The sequence below is a fragment of the Numenius arquata genome, chromosome Z (assembly GCF_964106895.1).
Source record: "Numenius arquata chromosome Z, bNumArq3.hap1.1, whole genome shotgun sequence".
Lineage (NCBI taxonomy): Eukaryota > Metazoa > Chordata > Aves > Charadriiformes > Scolopacidae > Numenius > Numenius arquata.
The window spans coordinates 77,742,160-77,768,862 of NC_133616.1; the positions used below are offsets into that span (position 1 = coordinate 77,742,160).

Consider the following 26,703-nt stretch of genomic DNA (forward strand, 5'->3'; position numbering starts at 1 on the left):
TATGGAGAGAGGAAGTTTTTCCTCCAGTAGAGGAGGACCAGGTTCAGGACCACTTGGCCAAACTGGACATTCATAAGTCCATGGACCCTGATGGGATGCACCCACGAGTGCTGAGAGAGCTGGCAGATATTATCGCTGGGCCACTCTCTATCATCTTTGAAAGGTCATGGAGAACAGGAGAGGTGCCTGAAGACTGGAGGAAGGCCAACATCACTCCAGTCTTCAAAAAGGGCAAGAAGAAGGACCCTGGGAACTACAGACCAGTTAGTCTCACCTCCATCCCTGGGAAGGTAATGGAGAGACTCATTCTAGATGTCATCTCCAAACAAGTTGAAGAGCAGAGGGTTATTGGAAGTGGGCAACATGGGTTTACCAAGGGTAAATCATGTTTGACCAATCTGATAGCTTTTTACGATGCTATAACTGGTTGGTTGGATGAGGGGAGGGCAGCAGATGTCATCCACCTTGACTTCAGCAAGGCTTTTGACACAGTCTCCCATAACATCCTCATAGGGAAACTAAGGAAGTGTGGGCTGGATGGTGTGGACAGTGAGGTGGATTGAGAACTGGCTGTGTGACAGGACCCAAAGGGTAATGATTAATGGAGCAGGTTCAAGTTGGAGGCCTGTAACCAGTGGTGTCCCCCAGGGGTCAATACTTGGTCCAGTCCTGTTCAACATATTCAACATATTCATCAGCGACCTGGACGAGGGGACAGAGTGTATCCTTAGCAAGTTTGCTGATGATACCAAACTGGGAGGGGTGGCTGACACCCCGGAGGGCCGTGTTGCCATCCAGAGAGACCTGGACAGGCTGGAGAGCTGGGCAAGGAAGAACCTCATGAGGTTCAACAGGGAAAAGTGTAGGGTCCTGCACCTGGGGAAGAAGAATGTCAGGCACCAATACAGGTTAGGCGTGGACCTGCTGGAGTCAAGTTCTGAAGAGAAAGATCTGGAGGTCCTGGTAGACAGCAAAATGACAATGAGCAAGCAGTGTGCTCTTGTGGCCAGGAAGGCCAACGGAATCCTGGGCTGCATAGGGAAGAGTGTGGCTAGTAGGTCGAGGGAAGTCATTCTCCCCCTCTACTCTGCACTGGTGAGGCCACAACTGGAATACTGCATCCAGTTCTGGGCTCCCCAATTCAAGAGGGACAGGGAACTACTGGAAAGAGTCCAGCGAAGGGCAACGAGGATGATTCAAGGATTGGAGCATCTCCTTTATGAAGAAAGGCTGAGAGAGCTGGGACTCTTTAGCCTGGAGAAGAGAAGGCTGAGGGGAGACCTTATCAATGCTTATAAGTATCTGAAGGGTGGGTTGAAGGAGGAGGGAGCCAGACTCTTTTCGGTGGTTGCCAGTGAGAGGACGAGGGGCAACGGGCACAAGCTGGAACATAGGAGGTTCCACTCAAATATGAGAAAAAACTTCTTCACGGTGAGGGTGCCAGAGCCCTGGAACAGGCTGCCCTGGGAGGTTGTGGAGTCCCCTTCTCTGGAGATTTTCAAGACCCGCCTGGATGCAGTCCTGAGTAACATGCTCTGACATGCTCTGGGCAATCCTGCTTCAGCAGGGGAGTTGGACTAGATGATCTTTATGGTCCCTTCCAACTCTAAAAATTCAGTGAAATTCAGTAATTCTGCCTTATGTGTTACCAAAATAAAGTCCAAATTCACATGTAGCTTGAGGTGCACTGAAAGAATTTGGGACTTCTGCAAGGTTGGTGCAGTTATAAATCATTTAGCGAAGAAACAATTTTTAAGTAGAAAACCATAAATGACTATTGGGAACCACTTAAGAATATTTTTTCATTACCTTCAGAATCCCACAAGAGAGGAGAAAACTTCTCTGCTTATTTGGAAGCATTCCAGTTTCAAGGGAAAGTGAATGTAATAGTAAAAAAAACTGTTGGGACTAACAGAGACCTAAATTAACCAGGTTCCTGCTATTGTAGACAACCCCATTGCATAATCTTACTCGGAAATGTATCCATGTCCATATCAGAGACAGTTCCCCGGCCTCTCCAATCGGGAAGCTCCCTAAGCCACGCTGGGGCCTGCAGACATCACCCCCTGCCCGTGGTTCAGGGAACTGTGCAACTCCCAAAAGAACTTGGCAGGATGCGTCCCCGGAGTGCACTTCTAGTGAACCGCTGCGGTCCCAAGGGGCCGGTATGATTTCCGAATGCAAAAGCCATTTAGGAGACGCGGAGATGCTCTGCTGCTTCCGTTTTGGAGACCTGGTACAAACCATTAGTGGAATGACAGGACAATTCCAGCATCAGGAGGGCGCTGGGGATGAAACAAAACAGAAGGAGTTCAGGGAAGAACTAAAGAGTGACTGATAAATTTGAAAATACCATCAAACACTGATGGAGATACATAAAAAAGTGCTAGTTATTAAGTAGTTACATGTGGAACAAATAATGAGTAGAAATTTCTACAACAAACTGATAAAGGTAATAATGAAGGCCAGTGGGTAAAACTGAAGGCAAATAAGTTAAGGCCAAATATAAGATAAGAGTTTTATTTACTTTTTTAACTCAAGTTGATCAACCCTTGGAACTCCCTTATCTTGCCCAGACCATGCCCTCTCTAGGTAGTTTGAAATGGAAAATGGATGCTTTCCTAATGCAGTTATTTTCCTTTCAAAACACCTGATTGGCACAGGCAAGCACTCGATTCCTTTTCAAGCGTTAAAACTGATAATTACAAAAGTTTTTCTGATCTTGAAAAATTAACCTTTCCCCATCCCAGCTGTGCCTCAGCAGCAATATAGGAATCTATGAGAAAATAGATTTTCTATCACCATGAGCAGAAGGGAAGACTCTTAAGAAACAGCTACAAAAGAAAAGGGTGCGCTTTCATTTTTTTAGGCTGTTCAGTGGTTAAATCTCCCTCATGAAAATGAAATCCTTACAGTGGAGGCCTAATGATAGTCTGCAGTGAAACCTGAATCACAGCATGGTATTTCTGGTAAAGTGTTCTTAGAAAAACCTTACGTCTTTAACAACACCTTTGGCTGGAATAATTACGTTTCTCCGAATCCACAGAGGTGGTGATGGTGCAAACTTACTGTTAGGGCAGGATGACATTTGTGGGGAAAAATACAGCTGAAGCTGTTGATGATTTGAGGTCAGATTTGACAAATAGCTTTGATGAGAATTTTTTTGGTTGTTTGAGATCATTCCATTTAGACTCTTTCAAAATGGATCTTTTTGAAATGTCTGTTTTGAAGCAATGCATTACTTTGAAATCATGCTATTTTTAGTGGGAGGAAAAAAATGAAAAACAAAACGGTCTTGTTTCCTGTCAAATAAAGTGCCTTGTTCATTAGGTACCCTAATTATGTAAAAACTTTGTTTGCTGAACTTGTGCAACAGTTTTTAGTGCAAGTCTATTTGTGCTATTTTAATTGTATGTGGACTACCTGTGCAAGGCATAACACACTCAGTTTATGCTGCAGTATTATATGCATTTATATTCGGAACTATAGCCCACCCTTGTGGCAAGAGCTGTTTATTGAATTAGGAGTTACACCATTTTGATAAAAACGGATTACAGTCACCTTTCCACAGCAGTCCAGATGATGTTTTCCTTCTCATAAGAAATTCTAACTCTCATGTTCCCCTCGACCCTTTGCATTTGACAGTCACAAATGATGGTCCCTGCGATGGCAATGCCACGCTGCTGTCAGAAGTCCTACCTAAGGAGCAGAAGATCAGGCCAGCTGTCGTCTCCCAGCTCCTGCAGGCAGCAGCCGCGTGACGCTATGACTGATGCTTGTCAGGTCACCTTCTCTGCAGGAGTGACTGGGTTTAAAAAGCTGAGGCACTTACTGGTAAAGACAGAAACTGAACTTCTGCTTACAGAACTGTAAAGTTTGGGGAAGGAAATGTTAGGTTGAGGAGTGCTGGGCTTAAACTGTAATGAGGGATGTGTAGTTAGACATTAGCTTTTGGAAAAAAAAAAAGAAAAAAAGCCTCTTACTCAGATTTTTTATTTTTTTTTTAGGTAGTTAACGTACGCAGGCTGTGGCATCTCCAGTGTTGGGGGCTTTTGAGAGCTGTGAGAGGAGCATCTGTCAGGTAAAGTAGAGCCTGCCTCAGGGTAAGGAAAACCTTTTCTGTGATCCAACAAGGCAAGAACATCCCAGGGGACAAGGCAGGCAGCCACAATGAGAGATAACTCTGCCAACAAAAAAAATACTTGTGCTATGGGACCTTATTAAAACTCAAAAAGGAAAACAATTTTATGAGCATAAAATCTGCCTCTGATCAGGTATCCAAAAGTCAGTCATTCTGTCCCAAAGGTACAGACATATTCAGTGTACCAGACCCTGAAAGGGTGAGAAAATCACTGATGCTGCCTGAACAAGGGAGAAGGAGACAATGAAACTGTCCATGCTGAGAGGGTCTGCTTTGGGGATTAAAGCTCGGCCTTGCACATCCAATCAAAGATGGGCATAAATGAGAGCGAGGAAGGAGTATTCATACTCATTCAGCAGGAGGACTAAAGTACAACATCCCCATATTTCCCAGATCAGCCATGCCACAAAGCCATCACCATTTGAGTTACCAAGGAAATCTCTTGGCCTTTTCAAACTGGTTCCTTTTCCCAGTAGAAGGTTCATCTACTTCTTTTTCCAGGTGGTTTATTTCTCTTCTGTTCACAGGCTGTGATTTCTGTTACAACCTTACACCTCAGGCACACGGAATAGTTCATCCTGAAAGTCAAAGATGCCAAGTTACCCGCAGCCACCCAGGGTACTGTTCACACACCACGTTCTGCAGAAGGTTTGCTCTGCTCAGCTGCTCTCAGGGTCGGGCGCTCTCTTACCCTACAGCTGTTGCAAGGGCAAAGCAAAGGACACAAGACGCACTGAATCAGCAGCTAAACAACGTTTAGCTTTTAGAAACTTTCAGCAAGCATGATTTGTCCCCCAAAAAAGTCACAGAGAGCATCTTCTATCATCCTTCACCCTTGCAGAGCTCCCGTGTACCTCTCAGCTTCTCCAGAACAAACTAATGTCGAGTGCCCAGCGAAGTGCACGCTCTGCTTACCTTCCAGTCCCAGACCACAGCAACAACAAGCTCATCTGGAGAGTGACTCTCTGGCTGGGACGTTGCTTCTACCCCTTGTGCATCCTTCATCATTGGAAAAGGCTTGAAGGTCAACAAATATGCAGCCAGTCAATCAATAGCTGCTGTTACAAGGGATGGGACTTTCACGTCACATTGCATTAGTACAGGCAACGGAGGTTATGTGAAAACAGCAAACAACACAGTACAGCCTCACCAGCGGATATGTGACATGGCTAAATATAATGACCTGTCTGAGGCTGTTAGCTTTACCTGTTAGTGCACACTGTAGTCACTGGGTGCACTGCTCCGGTTATTTCTGAAGCATTATAATTATCCTGTTGTGCCTCACGCTTCTTTCTAAATACACACAGCACATGATTCCTCTCATTTAATCGATGTACGGATCACATTTTTCCCTTAAAGTGACACAGGATTTAGAAGCTCCCAAAAAATCCAGGCTGGTGGAGATGCTGATGAGTGCCTGGGGTCACTGAAGTCATAATGTCATTGCCTGCAACGGGATTTTGATACGGCTTCTCGTTTTCAGGACAGGGTTTTGACTGCCAGCCAATTCCTTGCAGTAAAGATGGCATCTGTGAAACAGAACTATAAATACATAGAGCTGCTATGAAAATACATGTATTGTTTCTCAGACACCGGTATAACTATAATAGTTTTGTGCAGATTAGTCATAAGCAAATATTTCTAGAGTGTAGGACGAGGATGCTATACTGTGAAAAGGCACAAGAACCATCTGCTAAATACACAGAAAAGAAAGCAGCACAAAAACCTCCATCACAAGCCTCATATTTGATTTTGATTTACAGTCAAACATTCTCCCACTCCATTTTGGGAGGGAGAAATCCTGTTGCAGTCATGAAAGCCTGTCCTGCAACGTACCTAAATGAATTCAGGGATGGAGGGGAGCCACTCCACATAAGGCTACAGTCAATGATCTGCCTCCTGTCCCAGCCCAGTGTCAGCACATATTTCATTATACTCTAGTCCTGTGCAACTAATTCTTGAGGACTCGGAATAGCTGAGGAAATCACAATGTATTCCTAATAAGGGGAAAAAATTGCCTTCCCTGTCTGGTCTCTCCCCATTTCTGTTTTAGAGAAATTCTTTCAGTGAAAAAAAAGATCAATGTTTTTGTCAGTCAGTCAGCACCTTTCTCTGGAAGGAAAATTAGATAAAAGTATATTGCATATTCAAGGCATGGAGGAGACAGCATAACAAAATTCAGGTACAAAATTGATTAAATAAGATACAGGACATGAAACAAATGACTCTCAAACTTGAAACACACCTGTGTTCCTCATCTCACATATGTGACTGAAGTACAAAGAAGACACTGCTTTTCAGCCATGCAAGCAGATGAGAAGATCTTTTTACCAAGTGAGAGGATATAGATGCAACATTGCATTTGTCTTTAGAAAGGAGTGGAAAAGGCAAAGAATTACAGGGTTTGGGGCTAACTAACCCAGATCTACATGAAAATTATAGGACATTAGAACCCTTTGTTCATTGAAAATAAAACCAAATACTTTGAGGTGCTTAGCTTAATCTCCGAAAGAATGGTGAAGAGATTACAGAAACAATTATTTTTTTTAAAACTTTGGAAAAACAACTGAAGCAGCATATCCTGGGGGAAGTTCATGTTTTCTTGTAACTCTTCCATGCCCATTTCCTAAATATGATTTACCAGAGTCTAGTTTTAAGAATAAGCTTCTGTCAATGACACTAATTGGAATTTATCCTTTATTTAAACAGGAATTATATCTTCCTGAGGAACTCATAGTCACTGGCAATACTGGTCAAATTCTCATTCTTGGAAGAAAAAATGTGCACTGTCTTCTTCAGGCTTTCACAGAACATACCGTGTTCTCTGCTAGACTTATAGGTCCCCTGTACTCCAGGCACAGTTCCAAACCCATAGCTCCACTATGAACATGCTGCTGGGAACAATTAACAGAGCATACAAATTTCAGACCAGGGAATTTTCATAGAGTCACAGATTCATAGAATGGTTGGGGCTGGAAACGACCTTTAAAAATCAGTGAAATTCAGTGAAAATCATCTAGTCCAATCTTCCTGCTGTGGGCAGAGACATCTTTCACCATATCAGGTTGCTCAAAGCCTGACCTTGAACACTGCCAGGGATGGGGCATCCACAACTTTTCTGAGTAAACTGTTCCAGTGTCTCATCATCCTCATCATAAAAATGTCTTTTTCATATCCAACCTAAATGTACCCTCTTCCTGTTCAAAACCATTGCCCTGGTTAAATCTGTCAAAACAGGCCCTGGTAAAAAGTCTGTCCCCATTTTTCTTATAAGCCCCCTTTAAGTACTGAAAGGTCACAATAAGGTCTCCCCGGAGCCTTCTCTTCTCCAGGCTGAGCAGCCGCAACTCTCTCATCCTTTCTCCATAGGAGAGCTGTTCTCATCCTCCGACCATTTTCATGTCTCTCCTCTGGACCCACTCTAATAGGTCCATATTTTCTTGCTAGCCTGTTTTTTTGTATGCCAAAAGTCTGCAATTAATCCCTCTTCCACACGCTTGTCCAGTCTCTCACTGAAGCCATGCACACTTACTGCACCCACACCAACCTTTGACAAGGTGTTTTGTAAGTCTATGATCACTGGCATGAAGAGCCATCTACCTTTGTTTTGGTGTTTGCTCCCACTAGCTCCATTTGGTGGAGTGTATTCACATACAGGAAAAGGCAGAGGAGAGTTGGCCTCTCTTCCCACTTCCCATGCCACTGAGGATTTTAGGTCCCTAGCATATCCCCCTTCCCACAGTGTGAGCTGGATGACGAGTTCAAGCCTACCCCAACTTTACTCATACGGAAGAAAAAGCACAAAGTGCTTACAGGTCAAGCTAGCATGGAAAAGACAAAAGAGTTTCTGTAGGTGGTAGCACTGAAAGGAACAACCTAGCTAATGTCACACCCTACCACATGTAGCTGTACCTTACTGTACCTTTTTGGCCAATGACAAGATCCCTCTGTGTAATGTGGTGTTGCTATGAAGCAAGCTAAAAGATTCAATTATGGCCCTAAGTCATTAAAATAATTAAAATATTCAGGGTATTGCCTTGAGAATTGTGTACTCAATACAGCACCAAAAAAATCAACTGATTTCCAAGTCTACCTAAGGTATAGAAATAACACATGTACATACTAACCATTTTTCTGAACACACTATGTAAGTCCAAACCAATACAGGGCTACCATTAAAAATGTGGGTCTACTTGTCATTTTTACTGTATGAGGACTTATGGGTTGATATCGGGCTGCCTTCTCTTGCAGGCATCGTATCCTCCGAGAGGAATGGCTAGCACCTTCTGCCGTCTCCTGGCTGGCCGTGCAACCACTGCACTCTTTGCAGCTGCAGGCACAGGGGTGCTAACCACCGGGTACCTCCTCAACCAGCAAAATGTGAAGGCTGCTGTTCAGGAAAAGCGGAAGCTCTTTCCTCCAAGGTAAGGACTTGGGGTTAGGCAGTCAGCGGGGCACAGCGCCCTGTTAGCTGGGCCAGGAGCAACGTTTAACTCTTTGGAGGAAGAAGATCCCTATCAAAGCTGCAGAGTCCTCATGCAGTCACACCATCTGTGAGACATGGGCTGTGTGACCTGAAAAACTCTTTATTAATAACTCCAGCACCAACAATGGCCTTTAAGACCAGAAAGCAGGCATCTGAGATCGTAGCAACACTCAAAAACCCCTATTGCTGAACATTGACAAGCCTAAGAAACATCTCAAATTTTAGGCATAGCACTAAATTAGTCTTTATTTTATCTCATCAGCTGTCAAACGCTTTGCAGCTCAGCCTACTGGACTGGCTGATTGAATGTACTCTACCATTAGGAAATGTGAAAATATTTTCAACATGCAAGCAGTAAAGAAATCTCCCATATAACTGCTGTACTTGAAATATTCCTAATTCTGTTACAAACTGGCTGGCTGATAATTAGAAATTAATTGCAAACCTTCTTCTCTATAGATTGACTTTGCTGACCATTCTTGTGAAAAACAATATGTATTTGGCTCTAACAAACCTTTTTTTTTTTTTAATTAGTGAATAGTGTTCTAGTTAAAATATATTCTTATAGAAATAATGGACTTGTAGTAACTGAAGGGGGCCTACAGGAGAGATGGGGAGGGACTCTTTATCTGGGAATGTAGGGATAGGATGAGGGGTAATGGTTTTAAACTGAAAGAGGGGAGATTTAGACACTAGAAAGAAATTCTTTACTGTGGAGGTGGTGAGGCACTGGAACAAGTTGCCCAGAGAAGCTGTGAATGCCCCAACCCTGGAAGTGTTCAAGGCCAGGCTGGATGGGGCTTTGAACAACCTGGTTTAGTGGGAGGTGTCCCTGCCCATGGCAGGGGGGTTGGAACTCGATGATCTTTAAGGTCCCTTCCAACCTTAACCATTCTAGGATTCTATGATTCTGTGATAAAGCAAATCATCACCAGTACAAGGTAGATGTACAGTTGCAAAAAATGCCTTGCTAAAGCATAGAATCTTTATTTTCCCTGGCTTAGTACACCATGCAGCTTTCTGTAAATAGTAATGCCATTAAAGCAAATCCAGATACTGTAGAAGTATGAGCTTCCCAGCTGACATCAATCAGACAGCCCCACGGATGTCCAATAAGCTGTGAGAGCACCTGGGCTCCAAATTACAAAGAACTTCTTCAGCTAAACTTAATTCCCTTCCTACTTGAACACAAAAATGTTAGAACTTCTTTACTTCTGAATAAGAGTGTCTCAGAAGAGATTTAATGGGGCTTAGTACACTTTCAGAGCTCATTGGGATTCATTTTCCTGATGGCCCCAAGTAGCAGAAAGCTGCAATTGCTGTCAGTGTGGTGGCCCACCAGTGTGCAATGTGGGGTACTTTCAGTGACCTGAATCTTCCTCCCTTCCTGAAATTCAATGCAACAGATAAACCAAGAACTAATTATACTTTTAAACCATGCTGTGTACTCTGTATCTCATGATCCCTTTAATAGCTTCATAAACTAGCAGGGATTACTCTTCCAAGGTGTCACATTAATTGCTTGAGATTCTTCTTCTTTTCAGCGCCGACTATCCTGATCTCCGCAAACATAACAACTGCATGGCTGAGTGCCTCACACCAGGCATTTACTCCAGGCTAAGGGACAAGATGACTCCCAATGGCTACACCTTGGATCAGTGCATCCAAACCGGGGTTGACAATCCTGGCCATCCTTTCATTAAAACTGTGGGCATGGTGGCAGGTGATGAAGAATCCTATGAGGTAAGACATTCCCACAATACTGTTGTATTTGGTGCAGTTTTCGTGGTGTCGTTCACAAGAGCTCCTTAGATGAAGACAGACTCCTGGTAGGGTATGCATTGTATCCTAGAGAGGACATAAGGGGCAGCCCATGCGCACAAAGATGGTGTTTTCCCTACTCTTCCACATGAGGAAATGTATGAATATAAGGCATTACTCCAGGTGCCCACTATGCCGAAATTGAAGTCAATGAAATGTACCTGCTTGGGAGCAGCTGCTACCTGCCTCCAGCAGCTGCCCTCCTTCCTCCGACTCCACTTAGTTTATGGCAAAGCTATACAACCCTGAGACACACAAAATAAAGGTAATGTGGGAATTACATTGTGAAACAGCAGACGCAGAAGTGAAACAAAAATGTCTTCTGGGAAGTGCCAGACATCATTGTGATCAGCTTTTGGATCATGATGAAAGCTGAAGACAGACAGCATTAGGATGGACAGGTTTGGTTAATTCTGGAATGAGGAGAAGAGGAAAAAGAAAGAAAGTCCTTATTTTTTCCTTTATTTTTACTGACCTCTGTGGTCTGCCTCCTTCAGTCTACCTTCCAATGGTACCTATTATTATACAGTTTCCTAACAACAACCCAAACACTGCTAAGGATGGAGTGGGACATCTGGCATTCTGAACTATCAGCTCCTGCCATTCGGTTTACTCATTTAGATATGCCACTGCTTCTCATCCATGCGAAGGTGTGGTTGTGGTCGGTGTTGACACACCTGAGCCAAGTGGCTCTGATGAGGAGTACCACCCCCTGGCAGTGAAGTCGAAGGGTATTCCTGCATGGCCTAAAAACAAGAGGCAAGTTGCCGGGGGACTCCCAGCGTGTGTTCTGGTTGGTAACACATCCTGAAACCTAACCTGGTTGCCACCACAACCAGTACCTGTCTCTGGTAACTAGAGTAAGCTTGTAACTTCAGCAAGGTGCAATTGCTGCGAAGATGAGAACTGCTGCGGGGCACCCTCTAGATCAAAAGCACGCCCGCTTATCTCATTTAGCTCTGTCTGCATTTGCAAGGCCCCCTTTATGTCTGTCACCCAGGAGCCTGCGCCAGGGAACTTCTCCTGTGGCTGAAGCTGGTTCATTTGAGCATTTCTGTGATGCCGCAGACTCTTTCTAGATTCTCTTGACTCCGTAGGTGTTTGCTGAGATTTTTGACCCTGTCATTAAAGTGAGACATAACGGCTATGATCCACGGACAATGAAGCACCACACCGACCTGGATGCATCCAAGGTAGGTTTGAAATAAAATAATGAGACATTAAAGGCTCAGGGCTGGTTCTTACAGTGATGACATTGTATGTTATAGTGCAATAGTATTTTTCTTTTTCCTGATCCAACTCCAAAGACAGTAATGTTAGGGTTAAGGAAAGCGGCATGCCACTCATGACCCTAACATCAAGACAGCTGTATCCCTACCTTGTTCCTAGCAGGGGCATCAGTCTCAACTGCACTAAGCATTTGGGCCACGGACTCACTTGGCAGTGGGGGTCTGTTCATGAGCTTACAGACAAACGTGTGTCTAAGATTTGGAATGAAAGCAGGAGCTGGCTCCACTACCCCCACAAACATGTGATCAGACCTCAACTGTTGCTTCATATTTCCTTCATAGTTCAGCTACACTATGGTTTAGCATCTTCTTGGGATTTCCTTTTTCAAAGGATCTTCCGTGCCTGGCCCCCTGCCTCTGCCCATATCTGTGTTTCCAAAAGCCATGCAGATTCCTTTATATCTTGGGACCATGGAAGACTGGCTGGTTATTCTGCCACATTCATTCAGCCAAAGAAACTTCTTATTCCTAACAAAAACTCCTGGTGTCTGAAACTCTGAGGGGCTCCTTGTATCCTAAGAATTTGTGATCTCATGGAGAGGCCATCACGCCTAAGCAGAAAGATGCCTTTCTTTTTTGAGTAGAAACATTTGAGTAGAAATGTTTTTTGGGTTGTTTTGTTGTTTGGGTTTTTTTTGATGGTGGAGTACAACACAGGGGACTGTGAGTGAACTAATGAAACATTCTTCTTTCAGATCACCCATGGTCAATTTGACGAGCGCTACGTCCTCTCATCACGGGTGAGGACTGGCCGCAGCATCCGAGGCCTCAGCCTTCCTCCTGCCTGCACCAGGGCAGAGCGGAGAGAGGTGGAGAACGTCGTGGTCACCGCGCTTGCTGGGCTGAAAGGAGACCTCTCAGGAAAGTACTACAGCTTGACTAATATGTCCGAGAGGGATCAGCAGCAGCTTATTGACGTAAGTACAGCTCCAGTGCTGACCCCACCTTCATTTACTCTCGTTTATCTTAATCTTCATCTTTCTCTGGGGTACATGCTTTCCTGTGTAACTAAGGAGGATAACCCAGTTGTTAATGGCCTGTTAATATTTCTAATGTAATGACAGATCATCCAGGGTCTACATTTTGTCTAACTACATCACTGTGCAGGTCCAAAACATGGACTGTTGTCTTCCGGATAGCAAGATCTGTGTCAAATGAAATATACCTAGCTGCTGCCACCTCTTTGGACAAATAATGAAGCAAATTCAGGACTTTTTCTTGGTCATTTCTTTGAGCAAAGATTGATATTTTCTGTATTAATAACCATTCTAACTAAAAATATTACATTGAGATAAACATTATGTGTTATTTGCATTCCAGACTGCTGGGGTGGGGGCTTTGTTTCTTGTCATTTCTTTATGTCAGAACTACACTAATTCTAATTTCCCCAAAATGGCCATAGCCAGCTGCACCCAGGTGAGCTTTTCCCAGTCCTGTAACTGTGCTTAAGGACTTGAAGGATCAGGGCCATAACGACAGTTTTCATTGTCACACAGATGGAAACACAAGGATTTTCATCATGGATTTTGTCACAGCATGTGACATGTCAAACAAACCTTGAATGTGCATTTTAAATATCCAAAGGAATGGCTGTACCCTGTTAGCTATATTCATGGCACATTAATCCATAACATCAACCAAAAGGGAGCTGATGAAGTAACATAACTATTTATAACCTTGGAACTAGGTGTCACAGTCTGGATTAACCAGGAGTTAAGAATTTATGTAAGGTCAGTAACTTTTTTAATTGAATGTCCTTGGTTATATGTTTATTGACAAGATGTTGTAGGTTTTATTTCATTGCCTTTTTCAGCAGGAGAGAGCTCCTCAGAAAGCAGGAGTTGGAATAGGATTGTGGAGAATGTAATTTTCTCCTTATTTAATGTGAAATCCTTTGGGAAGTGGAATAGACTTCACTGATACAGCATTTTACATTGTTTTGTTTGTTTTTATGGTAAGGCAAATTTCTAGAAATCAGGGCATTGAATGTTGTAACCTCAGATTCCATCTTTTACTCATACTATTGCTTACCTCCTCCAGTACTTTAGGACCTTGAAACTCTACAGTATTAGGCTTTCCGCCAGCCTTCAATAAGCACCATTTGATCTTGGTAAGATCAAATCAGTGCTGGATGAATGGCATTCAGCACAGAAGGCATTTGGTACTTTGCAGATTTGGGCCATATGCACGTAAGGGAAACTAATAGTGCTCAGCTGTTTTCTTGCAAAATGGGGAAATTTTCTTTCAAGTAAAAGTGTCATATGGAGTAAGTTGAGGAAGGAAATGTTGTGTCCCTGTGATGAGCAAAGAGAACTCTCTACCTTTTCTTTCTGCATGGTTGGGGTTCTGGCTGCATCATGTCCATCACAGGGTATTCAAAGGTGAAAACCTAAAATTCTCCACTAAGGGGAAAAAGAAGTAAAGTTTATCAATCTGTCTACCATGTCGTGTTTATTCTGGATAGCTTGCCTCTCTATTCTTAATTAAACCCTAGATTTAAAAAAAAACCACAATGGACCAACAGCATCCCCCCAAAGTCCCCACACAACATTTGGTATGGCAGTGTTTGAGAAATTAAGAACTAACAATTTTTCAGTACATACATGAAAACCAAATACTTATTTGCTTTGGGGAAAAAACAGTTCAGTTAAAAAAAAAATCTAAATGATCTGGAATATGGCAAGCCAGTGGCACAGCAAGTGCTACGTTTATTAAATCAGAAATAGAAACTCTGTTAAGGAACAGAACAAGTCTGTGATTCCAAAAGGTCAAGCTTAGCACTGATTTAATTCCTACCTTGACTTCATGCTCAGAATACATTGCTAAATCTCTGTGCTGGAAAAATACCTTTTCAGAACTAGCTTTTCCTTTTATTTCCCCAGCTTTTAAGAACTCCTCGCGTTCTCCTACCCTGAAATACACCTGTATGCAGAAAACATTTCTGGTGCTAGCAGTCAGGTCCCTCCGGAGTATCCTTTGCTGTGTGTATGTGGTATTAGGTCCCCACCTCCCATTCCTCCCTACACTGAAAAATGCTTTTGGCAAAACACGGTCATATTACCAACGTCAGTGAAAATCTGTACGACTCAAGAAAATCACCTGGATAAAGTGCTTTTAGTTTTCAGAGCAGGTTGACAAGCCATACTATGTGATTTACTTGTACATTGATTGCCTTCACATAAAATGTATTAGACAGCTTTATACTGCTTCCTTGAATAGACTTGAATTTTGTTTTTTCTCTCTCTTTCTCTCCCCCTTTGGTCCCATTTTGGTTTGCAGGATCATTTTCTCTTTGATAAGCCAGTGTCCCCTTTGCTAACATGTGCTGGGATGGCCCGTGACTGGCCTGATGCCAGAGGAATCTGGTATGTTGTGTGATACGCAGACGCTTATGTCGTGTTTTAAAGATTGTGTTACAAATCTCCTTGCTTGTCCTAGCCTGGCAGCCACTCTGTCCCCATACTCACAGCATGTTCACTTTGCTTTTTTTTTTATTTAAAAAAAAAAAAAAAAGTTTTCTTGCTTAATTTAAAAAAGAAAACAAAATGCAGTAATGTACAACAGAATGAGTAAGACCTTTATACTCAAGAAGCCATCACTAATATCCTCCATGCACCACAGCATGATAGGCGTGGCTCCTTTTTGGGGGTTTTATCTAAGTTTTTATACTTCTAGATAAAAATTTAATTTGGGAAAGAGCCTGAGAGTCACCATGCAGTGGGCAGAACTGAGGTTACAAAAGGAGCTCTAACACCAGATTGTAGCCATGCTGTCAGCCAGGAACCACTGACCATAAAGCTGCAGGACACCACACTGCAAATTCCTGTCCCCCTCCTCACTGTCAAGAGACAGAGTGTTATTTTAATTCCCAGAGCTGAGAGTAACCTTTTCTTTCCAAATGAACTTGACAAAGAGGAGATACAGAAGTTGAATTTCCTATTTTGTTGTAGGCTTGTTTCTACTTTCACAACACACTTGATGTATTTTGTGCCCAAATATGATAATTTCTGTGTAGAGAAAGGGATAATAGCTCTGAGATCAGTGTACACATCTGCTAAGCAGAGATGGAGCGACTGTGCAGCGCATACCATCTGCATCCACCCTGGTGTACTTCTAGGCATTACCAGATGATTTAATTCTGAAAAATTAGGCTAAAAAGGACTCTGAGGAGTCACCCAGTCTATCTCCTTTCTCTGGGCAGGTTCAGGACTTCCACTGGGGATAGGAATTCATGAGGAAAAAACCCCCAACTGTTGTCCAAGAAGTGTCTGACAATACTGGCTCATGTTCAGAACCACAGCCAGTATTGCTGTGATGAGCTAAACATGATTTCTGTTGGGAGCAGGCACTGTGAAACCTGATGACCTGTTGGAAATGTGTGAGGATTTTTTTATTTCAGCAAGTTTCAGATTAGCTCCCCAATCCCTGTTTAAATCTGAGGAAGAGAAAAGGATAAATTTGAGGCATCCCATTCATTGTCTCTACAAACAAACAGGAGAAGTACCAAGAATATGAATCCTATCCAGGGATCTCCTGAATAAAACAGACCTGTTTCTTGGCTTGTTTTACATGCAGACTGGAAAAAAAATACTAGGATTGGGAAGTATTTCAGTAAGCCCCATTTGGAAAACCTGCCATTCTCTTGCAAGAAATTATTCAAAAAGAGCACATACTCTGGGAGTTAATTTGCTTACAATGATTGTGTTCCTGTCCTTGTTATGGGCTGCAGGACTATTCCCACTGACCCCACTAGAGGCAATGGCACAGTTTAAATGCACTCAGTGTGGCCTCCATACATGTTTCTTAAAGTAATGGGGAGACACAGTTAATTAAAAGGGCAGCTGAGTCAGGTCAACCTCAGACTATTTGGAAAACCCTCCCCTGAACATTTGTACGTGACTGACAGCGAGTTAACTGGACCTTGGGTGACCATAATGTCAGGGCACAGGATGTTTACACCTCTCATCTTGCACTGGCAAACTCCAAGTGCAAAAAAAAAGGAGGTACAGTAAAAGACCAGCTGAAAGCCAGGCTCTCAGTGAACTTGAACTTTCAAATTTCACATATTTCGAACCTGATAATATTCCACTGTTTGTATGAATGAGCCTAACCCCATCAATCACCTTCTGCGTGCTGTAGAAAGGCTGTAGTAGAAGACAGAGAAAGGGGAGAAAAAGCCAGGAAAAGTGACCTCGGGTTTGACCCAGCACTTAATAAACCTAGCCACAACTGATCTGTTTGAAGCACAAGTGGGTATCTTCAGGCATTTTTATCTTGACTGACAAGCCAGCATGGCTAACGCGCTGTCTGGAAGCAGTGTGCAGCTGCTGTCCTCGGACACGTAACCTGACTGATGTGGCAATCCAGTGCTACCAAGCGATACACAGGGCACTGGGATTTGATTTAGGGGAGAATACAATTAAGTACAGACATACTGCTTGCCCCCCAGCAGCTTGTAAATGTTAGGGTGTTTTTCCTAGCTGCACAGTTTTCTCAGAACAACGAAAACCAACTCCGGTGACAGACAATGCAGAGCTTGGCTTCTCCCTTTGCTGCACCTTCCAGCTGTGCTCATGTGAGAGGACAATATGTTTTCCCGTGCTCAGCACCATGGAAGCATGAATGTGACTAGGAAAACTGTTCTTGCTGTGCCTGAGAAAGGCATCCCCCTGCATGGGGAATCCAACTGTGAAAGCAGCTCCAATCCTGAGCTCCGCAGAACAATGCTATTTTGGCACGCTTAGCCTCTCCACAGCCCTGAAAGACTGTGACAAAACTAAGGATACTGAGAATTATTTTTCGGGGCTTATCTTTTTAGAAATACTCTTTTTTTCCCCCCTCTCAACAAGGCATAACAATGACAAGACATTTCTCATCTGGATTAATGAAGAAGACCACACCAGGGTGATCTCCATGGAGAAGGGCGGAAACATGAAACGGGTGTTTGAGAGATTTTGCCGTGGTTTAAAAGAGGTAGTATCTCAATGAGTTTGTTATTCCTGTTTGTTTATTGTTGGGCTGTTGTCAGCACTGCTTACTGTGGTTCATGCTGAACTGACATCTCTGGGAGCAACAAAATGTAGTAACACCAGTCCACATAGCAACCCACACGAATGCAGTTAAAGAAAGAAACATGGGCAAATTGATAGCTTAGATGCAGGGAACAATAAGCAAAATGTCTTTGCAGCTTTTCCATTAAAATCTTAAGCACACAGTGGCTAAAGAAATATCCCTTTTTTGCCATTTTGTGCCTGCAGGCTGTGTGAATTCATAAATCAAGCATTTCATTTGGATTGCTTGATTTGCTTGAATGAAGAACTTATTTGGCCCAGCCTCCTGGTTCTTATTCCTGATGCTGGGAGCGGATTGGATGCTGCTGACATCGTGAACTGGACTCAGGGCATAGGACCCCTTGGCTCACTGCCACTTTTGGGGAGATATGGGGTTTTGTGATTAAAATACTAAGAACTGATAGCCAGGGCTCCAGGGATTTTATTCTGGTCTAGCTGTTCACAAAGATAAAAAGGCCTTCATGAGATGAAGTGTAGGTTAAAACGGTCTTGACGAGACAATCCAGGTAAGGCTCCTGTTGGCTCTGGGCAGCCCTGTGTAACTGCTCTGGCACAGAAAAAGTTGCTTTAACAGAGAAAGAGGCACTATAGCAAGGTGCAGTGGGACAGCTGACATTGCCAAACGCTATTCTCCACTACTCTCGTCCACATCATTCCTGATGGATTGCCATAGTACAGGAACGCCTACAGGTTAAGCTACAGCAGGTTGAACGGGCTTGAAATTGTCTCCATGACTGTAAGAATATTCAGGCTGCATAAAGTAAGTATTTCTCCTCATTGGGGTCCTTGGCATGCTTACATCATCTGAACTATTAAGGAAGAACATATGTCTTCATCCCACTGTTTTCTTCCTGGGTATGGAAATGCATACTGGGCCAGCCTTGGACCATTTGTTTCATTCTCCTCACCTTGGCAAAACAGTTTCTCTGGCTTTCTAGAGACGTCCTTGTCTCAGAAAAACCCCAGTGACTGTAGAGCTAATACAGTTGTGCACCCCTCCTGTATCACCTCATAGCCCCAGCCAAAAAAAGGCAAGGCGAAGTAGGAACAGCAGGGAACTAGAACCTCTGACTGTGGAAGTGGTCCCTGAGAAGCAGAGGAAGGTAAGATCAGAGCATCCATAGGGAAGTATGTAATGTGTTTGGGAACACAGAAAAACAAAAGCACCTAATGTGTGCTTCTTTGGCATTGGGGTGGTTAACTGGGACGTGTTAGGTTTTCAAGATACAGCCATGAGACTGAACAGTGTACAGGTGGTGGCTAGGTGACACAGCTTGCAGACGCTGTGCCCAGCTTTGCCTCTGCTACTGTGCTTAGCTCACATATGGACATACGGGCCTGGCCATGGGAAGTGGTCAGACAGCTTTGGGAACCATGACCAGAGCAAGTGTCTGAGGCAGGAAATCAGGTCTAGTTTCCCAACATCAATTCTTGTGTCCTCACAAAATATAGAAATTATGTTAGGAGAGTCCTTTATTCTGTATCCTTCTGCAGAATGGACATGTTCACCTATATTTGCAGAGGTCTTGTGAGCATGAGCTGGTTGATGTATCTGATTCTCCTCTGGAGAAGATAACTGAACTGAAATTGTATTCGGATCACAGAAACAAGTCCAGGAAGCGTAGATGGGTGAAGAGAGTACCAGCTTATTCAAAGGTCAATAGACCCTTGTGATTTTTCTGGAGATATTATTTCGCTCTCCTTTCTAATCTGGTCAGAGATCTACAAATGAAAAGCAATATACACAAGGTATGCTGTCTCTTTATAATGGAAGTGTGGCTATTAATATTAGGCATTTAGAAGTCAGGTGCCCTCCCCTGAGTCATGGCATCACCTTGGAAGTTACACAAAACTCAGCTTCAGCTCCTTTTGTTTGCTTCATAGTGTTTTAGTCATTTGGGCTTGTTTGTTGCAACCTCACTCCAAAACCATGAAGGTTAGAAACACATGGCAAAAGCCATAATTCTTATGTGAAGATATGGCTTTATGGGCTAAGGCTATACCAAATCACCGCGACAGGCAGCTTTGTGATAAAGTGACAAAGCTATTAGTCATGAGAAAATGATGAATAAATCCTTGCAATATGCACTGGGGATTCTGGTACCTGATGAGTGCAAACGTTTGCATCAGATCCAAACCAGACTGTACTCAGGCCTAAATTTATACAACTCCACAGGTGTTAGTGAAGTTCATCATCAACACAGATACACAGTGAAAAGAACCTCAGCTACAAGCACACATCTTAAAATAAGACATTTATATGCTGCCCTTTTCATTTTTTCTCTCTCTCTTTTTTTTTTTTTCCATCATAGGTGGAAAGATTAATTAAAGAACGGGGCTGGGAGTTCATGTGGAACGAGCGCCTCGGATATGTTCTGACCTGTCCTTCCAACCTGGGAACTGGTTTACGTGCGGGAGTCCATGTTAAGCTTCCCAGGCTCAGCAAGGTACATAAGTCATTTAAAAGGCCAGTGACACAAGTCAGCTCTTCTGATTTATAAAGGAACAAATGAAAAATGACAGCTTACAACGACTGCATGATAGCATGATGTGTAACAAGGTCCTAGGGATAACACATGACTAATTCAGCACACTTTTATTTTGCAAATTATTGTATTTGTTATGGAAATTAATCTACTCAGCAGACAGCCACCAAGACAGGCTGTAATCCAAGGACTGAGAAAACTACCCATCTCTGCCTGTCTTTCCGGAGGTGCTATTAAGTCATGGTGCTATTAAGGCATTGCAACGATTCTGCACAATACACAGGGTAAAAGGCAATAAGCTCAAACCTGTTTCTTCTGATAGGATCCCAGGTTTTCAAAAATCTTGGAGAACCTGCGTCTGCAAAAGCGTGGCACTGGTGGAGTGGACACGGCCGCTGTAGCAGATGTGTATGATATCTCCAACCTGGACCGCATGGGTCGCTCAGAGGTAATCTGTTCTTTTTTCCCCCTGCCTTGTTTTTCGCTCAGATCTCTACTGATATGAGTCAGTTTCCCTCTGGCTGGGTTCACTCCGCTGAACTCAGTGGAGCCATGGCAGTTTTTACTCCTGGTGAATCTGGTCCGATGGAAATATTTATTCAAAGAAAAATTATTAACGTGCATGAAGTGCTTGAGAAATATTCCTGTTATGGCAAGGAAAAAACCCAACCCTTAGGAAGTTCCACAAATGTGACCTGCTTGCACCATTGTGCTGAGGATCTCCATTCAGAGCACACAGGTGCTAGAATGCTTTGCCTTCGGTAGCAGACATCCCTCAGGATGATGTTTCTCAGCATCACAGCTCAAAGTCTTTGACCTGTCTGCCTGCTGGAGTGCCCAGCTGAGAACAGTGTCCATCAGTCTCTGCAGTGCTGGACATGAGACGTTTATAAGCAGTACACTGGGCACCGAGCTAGCTACTACACATTGGGTGGTACCTGCTGTACCTGCTGCAAAATGTTGGGGAAAGGAGCAGGGACCTGAGTCCTAACCCATCCATCAGGCACTGAAAGCAAGACTGGTTTAAGGTGTTGTGTTCCTCTTAGAACTCAGAATCATGCACTTTCTCCACAGCAGGACAAGGCCAGTCCTTTCACTCCAAAATAATCGAGGAGGAGTTGGTGCCATCTTCATGTGTCCTAGGTGGCACTGAGCAGAAGACATGGGAGAGCTAAGTTTAAATCAGGGCAAAGATTTAATTGTCAGCTCTGAGGACTCTGTTGGGCTGTAGGCTATGATGAGATGGGTTCACCTCAGGCATTTGTTTCAAAGCTATTTCAGTTTGAAATACTGGCACATCTGTTGTGCCAGAGTGGAAATGACCCTACAGCCTGGCAGTGCTGCTGCTCTCCTGGGAGACTCGGACCCAGACCTCATTCCAGTTTCATATTTAAGTATTTTATAAAGCAGAACAGCTCCTAAGTGCAAATGTCCTGGAGGATGGAAGAGAAACAGCCATGCCAAAGAGTTGCAGCCTCCTCCCGCTAGCTCTACCTGAGCTAAACCCTTACTCCAGGTCACAGACTGCAAGTCCTGTAGCACTGCTACCGATTCCCCTTCCTTACCGAGACCAGGGCTGTGTTCATCCCTGGCCACGTCAAGAACTGAGACAAAATATTACCTTGCAAGACTCTGTAAGTCAGATGATTTGAGCACAGTGCTAGTAGATAGGAAACAGAGGTTCAAACCTTCTGTCAAACATGTCTTTCATTGCCCAGGTGCATGTTGTAACCTCTTAGCTAGGTCAACTGGGCAGGCCGTGGTGGAACTGATGTTTCCTGAGAACCCTTTTTCTCCACTAGCAATACAATACATGATTTGGGCTCAGATGCCAAGCTGCTTGAACATGTCAGGATTTGAAGGGCTGCCTGCTTGCCCAGCAGCAAAATTTTAATTACCTTGGGGGCTTTGCTGCAAGTTAAAACTCGATTGCAAAGAAAAACATGCTGTCAAGGTGTGTTTATCCAGAACAGTGCAGCACTGAGAGGCTTTGGCAGCTTAGATACGGATGTAGTTCAGTCCTGGTGTTGCAGCCCAACACATGAGTTCAGCCTGATTCTTGGTAGGTTTTCATAACATGAATATAACCCTGGGATTCAAACTGGTCCACAGTCAGCCAGCTGGCGTCCATTCCTCACTCACCTTGGATTTTCTGCCACTGGGACAGAGCCAAGTCAGGTCTTCCATGCTTTCCTATTCGGACATGCCCTTGAATGTCCTCACAGCTAAGGGGCTTTTGGACAGGGATTTGGAAATTTTAAATTCTTGAGTTTGATGCAGTTTGATGCAGTTCCTTTGGACCTAGACCAAAATCAGTAAGAGTGAAAAACTATTAAGCTGTATCATTTGCAAAAACAGTATGTGACAAAGACGTTTATTAATACCTGAAACATCATGATGTGTGCTTTATACTAAAGTAATGCTAATAACACAGAAGAATTACACGACATGGTTAATTAGTATGAATTCTACTAACAGATGGCCTAAACCTACAAATTTTTGCTTATCTGAAGAGACTTCCACTGAAGTCAGTGAAGCCTCATACAGCAAGGATTCAAAGGATTTAGCCAATAGATAGGATACAATCCCTGCTTTGAAGATTCTGAAGTCTAAATAAGACAAGACAAACTCAAGGGGATAGAAATGTTTTATTGTAAGCCATATTTTTCCATTATGTGGTAAATGTGTTTGCAGAACTGAATTATGTTCCCAAAGGTGCAAGATAAAACTGTTTGTATTTTTGCTTTGTTTCAGTTATGGTCAATGCAAACTTAATATGAAATTCCTTTTCTTCTGGAGGCTGCAAATTCAGACCTCTGATTTCCCAACACAGCTGGTCTGTAAAAGACAATAAAATAAACTGCTAAGCCACTGAAATGCTTTATAGTAAAAACAAATCCCTTGAAAATCAGCAACTGTCACAATAAAGAGACAATGGGATTTAGTCTTGACATTCAGTTTTAACAAGTCAGTCATTAAAGGTTACTAATGAGCCATTTCACGAAGATTAACAAAAATCAGTGCCATAGCTTGCTGGCTAATAATACCACAGGGCCTGTGGTCCTCACATGTCACTGCCTGTGAAGAAAGTCTGCTGGGGACAAGGCACCTTGTATTCTTCAGCAATTTTGAAAAAGGTTACAAAGACACCACTACCCCCTGCCTTATAGAATTGCAAATTTTGGTGCTGCTCTGGGCCTGGAGCTAATCCCACCCCTGCCAGTGTAAATCAAGAGCTGAAAACAAAGGAGTGATGGATGATGTAGAGCCAGCATGAGTTTAGGATGAGTGCCTCTGCTTCAGAGATGTGGGTCCTGGGCTTGGCAAAACCACCTCAACAAAGCCAGCACGCTTGGCAGAATGAGCAAGACATCTAACATCTAGGACATCCCCACATCTAACAAATCATCACAGTAGGGTTCATGGTCATCTGCAGAGGAACATACGGTCCCGAGCCAAGCCTGTGATGAAGTACAAGACTCTGCTTTGATGAGCTTTCTCAGGCAGTCTAAATGGCAATGGCCAAACAGGTAGTCCTGCCATCCTTCTGGCCCCAGCCATGTGAAGGACTCCTACCCCATGCCTCCAACAGTGTTCAGGTCGGCTATGAAGCATGGCAATGAGCCTCTGTCTTCCTCTCCTTGCACCACCATCCCAGTTAGTTCCTGTCTGACTTGGTGCTCGCATAAATGCTCCTGCAAGCACACAGCTGGTACAGGCTTGGGAGCTGGAAAGACACAGAACCAACATTAGCTGCTTCAGTGTGAACTGCCCGGTGATGCTGAGCACTCTCAGCACTGCTGTTTTGGTTTCTTCATCCTCGTAGATGAGTGTGGGGAACGCAATGGACAGGTACCTCTGGCTGTGCCAGGCCTTACTTTTCAGCAAGTATCTGGGGAGGATCCTGCACCCTCACAGTGGTCACATTTGAAATGGGTCTCTCAACTCATGCCTAAACATCTTCTATATGGACTTTTGTTTGCTTGCTTTGTTCCTATAGGAATATGAGTAGGAGCAGAATTTGGTGGAAACAACTTTAGGGACCTATTTGAAAATTTCTGTTGCTGGCGTCCCCAAGCTCAGGGCAAACAGAAGGGAATTACTATGGGTTTCCACTGGACCAGCATGTCCCATACTCCCTGTGCCAGATGGTGTGTGATCTCTATGCCATGATGTTCCTTACTGATGCTTTACCTGCTGTCATTGCAGTACAAGCCAATTTTCCCTTCCTCTATTAACAGCATTAGCTAAAGATTCTATTACTACTATTTTCCTCTTCTTCTTGTAGGTGGAGCTAGTACAGATTGTCATTGATGGAGTCAATTATCTAGTTGACTGTGAGAAGAAACTGGAAAGAGGTCAAGACATCAAAGTGCCACCACCGTTGCCCCAGTTTGGCAGGAAGTGATCTTACTGCTAATGGTGGCAAGTGATGGCAAATATGGCTGCCATTCTGACAGAAAGGCACCTCTGTATATCTCTGTATAAATATCTTGTGTAATAAAACACTACCTGATACCTGACGTCTCCTTAGATGCCTGGCTGCACTGGCAGAAACTAGTCTTCTTGCAGCTTTACTGGGTAGACTCTTTTGTGGGGACTGCTTCCCTTTCTTTCTTGGTTGGTGATAAGAATCACATAATCACCTAGGTTGGAAGGGACCCTTTAAGATCATCTAGTCCAACCAATGAAAAAAAAGAAACAAACAAACAAAAAAAAAACAACAAAAAAACACACACACACAACACACCACACACAACCCACACACACACCACCACACCACCCAACACTAATCCATATCCCCGAGCACCATGTCAACTCCTCTCTTGAATACCTCCAGGGATGGTGCCTCAACCACCTCCCTGGGCAGCCCGTTCCAATGCCTGATAACCCTTTCAGTAAAGAAATATTTCTTAATATCTAACCTGAACTTCCCCTGGCGTAACTTGAGGCCATTACCCCTTGTCCTATCATCTGTAACTCGGGAGAAGAGACTGACCCCCGCCTCTCTACAGCCTCCTTTCAGATAGTTGTAGAGAGCGATAAGGTCTCCCCTCAGTCTCCTCTTCCCCAGACTGAACAACCCCAGCTCCCTCAGCCTCTCCTCGTAAGACTTGTGAAAACTTAGACTTAGAAAACTACTACCTCAGTAATGCAAAAAGCCCAAATCTCTAATTCTATCTCGCATTTCCACTTACGGCCATCCTTATGAAGTCTCCTACGAGCACCCTATTTTCATTAACGGGCGCACTTCTCTCCAGTGACTGTCCAGGCAGCCAAAATCTGCCAGCCTGAGGGGCAGGTGCTGTAAAGTACTCATTTCTTTTTCAGCAACTGTTGGACCCCATGGTGAGTTCAACAATCGACTGGAGTAGGCAGCTCATGTGCGCTCAGTCTTTGAAGCCCACCACTTGACTTGTCATCAGGAACTCAGTGGTGTCTCTGCATGGGAGCTGTCTTTTCTCTGTCTGGGACCGGTCTGCGAACAAAATGCTTTACCATGTCATCCCAAAACCTCAGACTATTTCACTCCTGGAGAACTCACCAGGTTACTTCTCAGCTCTGTCTTCCAGGCATCATTTCTGGCCTGTGGCCTTAGTCTGCAGCAAGCTGGCCCAAAAGTCAGCAGGCAAATCAGTTTGCTGATAGTCTGTACCCAACATAAATCTGCCAAGCATGGCCCGTCCCAGTCTTCTGCAGCTTTCAGGTTCCAGGTAATGGGGGGAAACAGGAGGGGCAGGAGGGGACAGGAGCCAACTGTTACTCCTCAAAGCGCCTTAGGACTTAGTACTGCCACCCTGAGTAAGATCTCTGTGTTCACCGTGATTCCATGTGGTGAGCAGCCTGGTGGAAAGAAAAGATAGCAGGCGCTAACAGTCCCGTTGATTGCTTCTTTTTTGCATATTGAAACATACTCAGTGTTTCGCAGTAACCACATTCAAAATACCAGTTCTCAGGAAAAAAAAAAAAAGTCAAAAGAGGCTCTGATGAATGTGCTCTCTCTGTTGCTGTTGAGCAGGGAGAAGGATCAGCAGAAAACATTCCAGGTCTGTGTAGAGAGCAAAATGACACTGCTGAGGTGCCCATTGCTGCTGTAGGTATGGGTATGTCTAGGACATGCACTCCAGTAGTGCCCAAACTGGCACTTTGGAGCCCATTGCAGCACCTTAAGCAATGCTAGTTTAGTTTATAAAACTCATGCAGTGCAAGCTCTGAGAAAACATTGAGAAAGCGTGCGTTAGTTTAATTCTCATGCAGTAGGAACTTCCCTAACAAAGCATTCTTCATCAGAAACCTCTCAGCTGACGTTTGTACAATGCCAGCCTGGTGCGAAGCCCCTTGAGAAGGTTTTCCAGTGAGTCACATCTGAAGAGCTGTGACTGGATAGCAAGGCCATAATCAGTTACAG

General features: G+C 43.8%; 1 protein-coding gene across 1 annotated transcript in view; it reads left to right on the plus strand.

Annotated features, from left to right (window-relative positions):
- Positions 1-24,816, plus strand: part of CKMT2 (creatine kinase, mitochondrial 2) — a 29,088-nt gene extending 4,272 nt beyond the window's left edge. The window contains exons 2-11 of the mRNA XM_074165759.1: positions 4,008-4,081; positions 8,393-8,565; positions 10,172-10,370; positions 11,546-11,641; positions 12,433-12,654; positions 15,017-15,102; positions 17,587-17,710; positions 20,121-20,255; positions 20,617-20,742; positions 24,583-24,816. Of these exons, the coding sequence (XP_074021860.1) occupies positions 8,414-8,565; positions 10,172-10,370; positions 11,546-11,641; positions 12,433-12,654; positions 15,017-15,102; positions 17,587-17,710; positions 20,121-20,255; positions 20,617-20,742; positions 24,583-24,702 (1,260 nt within the window). The 5' untranslated portion in view covers positions 4,008-4,081; positions 8,393-8,413 and the 3' untranslated portion in view covers positions 24,703-24,816. The remainder of the gene's footprint in view (positions 1-4,007; positions 4,082-8,392; positions 8,566-10,171; positions 10,371-11,545; positions 11,642-12,432; positions 12,655-15,016; positions 15,103-17,586; positions 17,711-20,120; positions 20,256-20,616; positions 20,743-24,582) is intronic.
- The last annotated feature ends 1,887 nt before the right edge of the window (positions 24,817-26,703 follow it).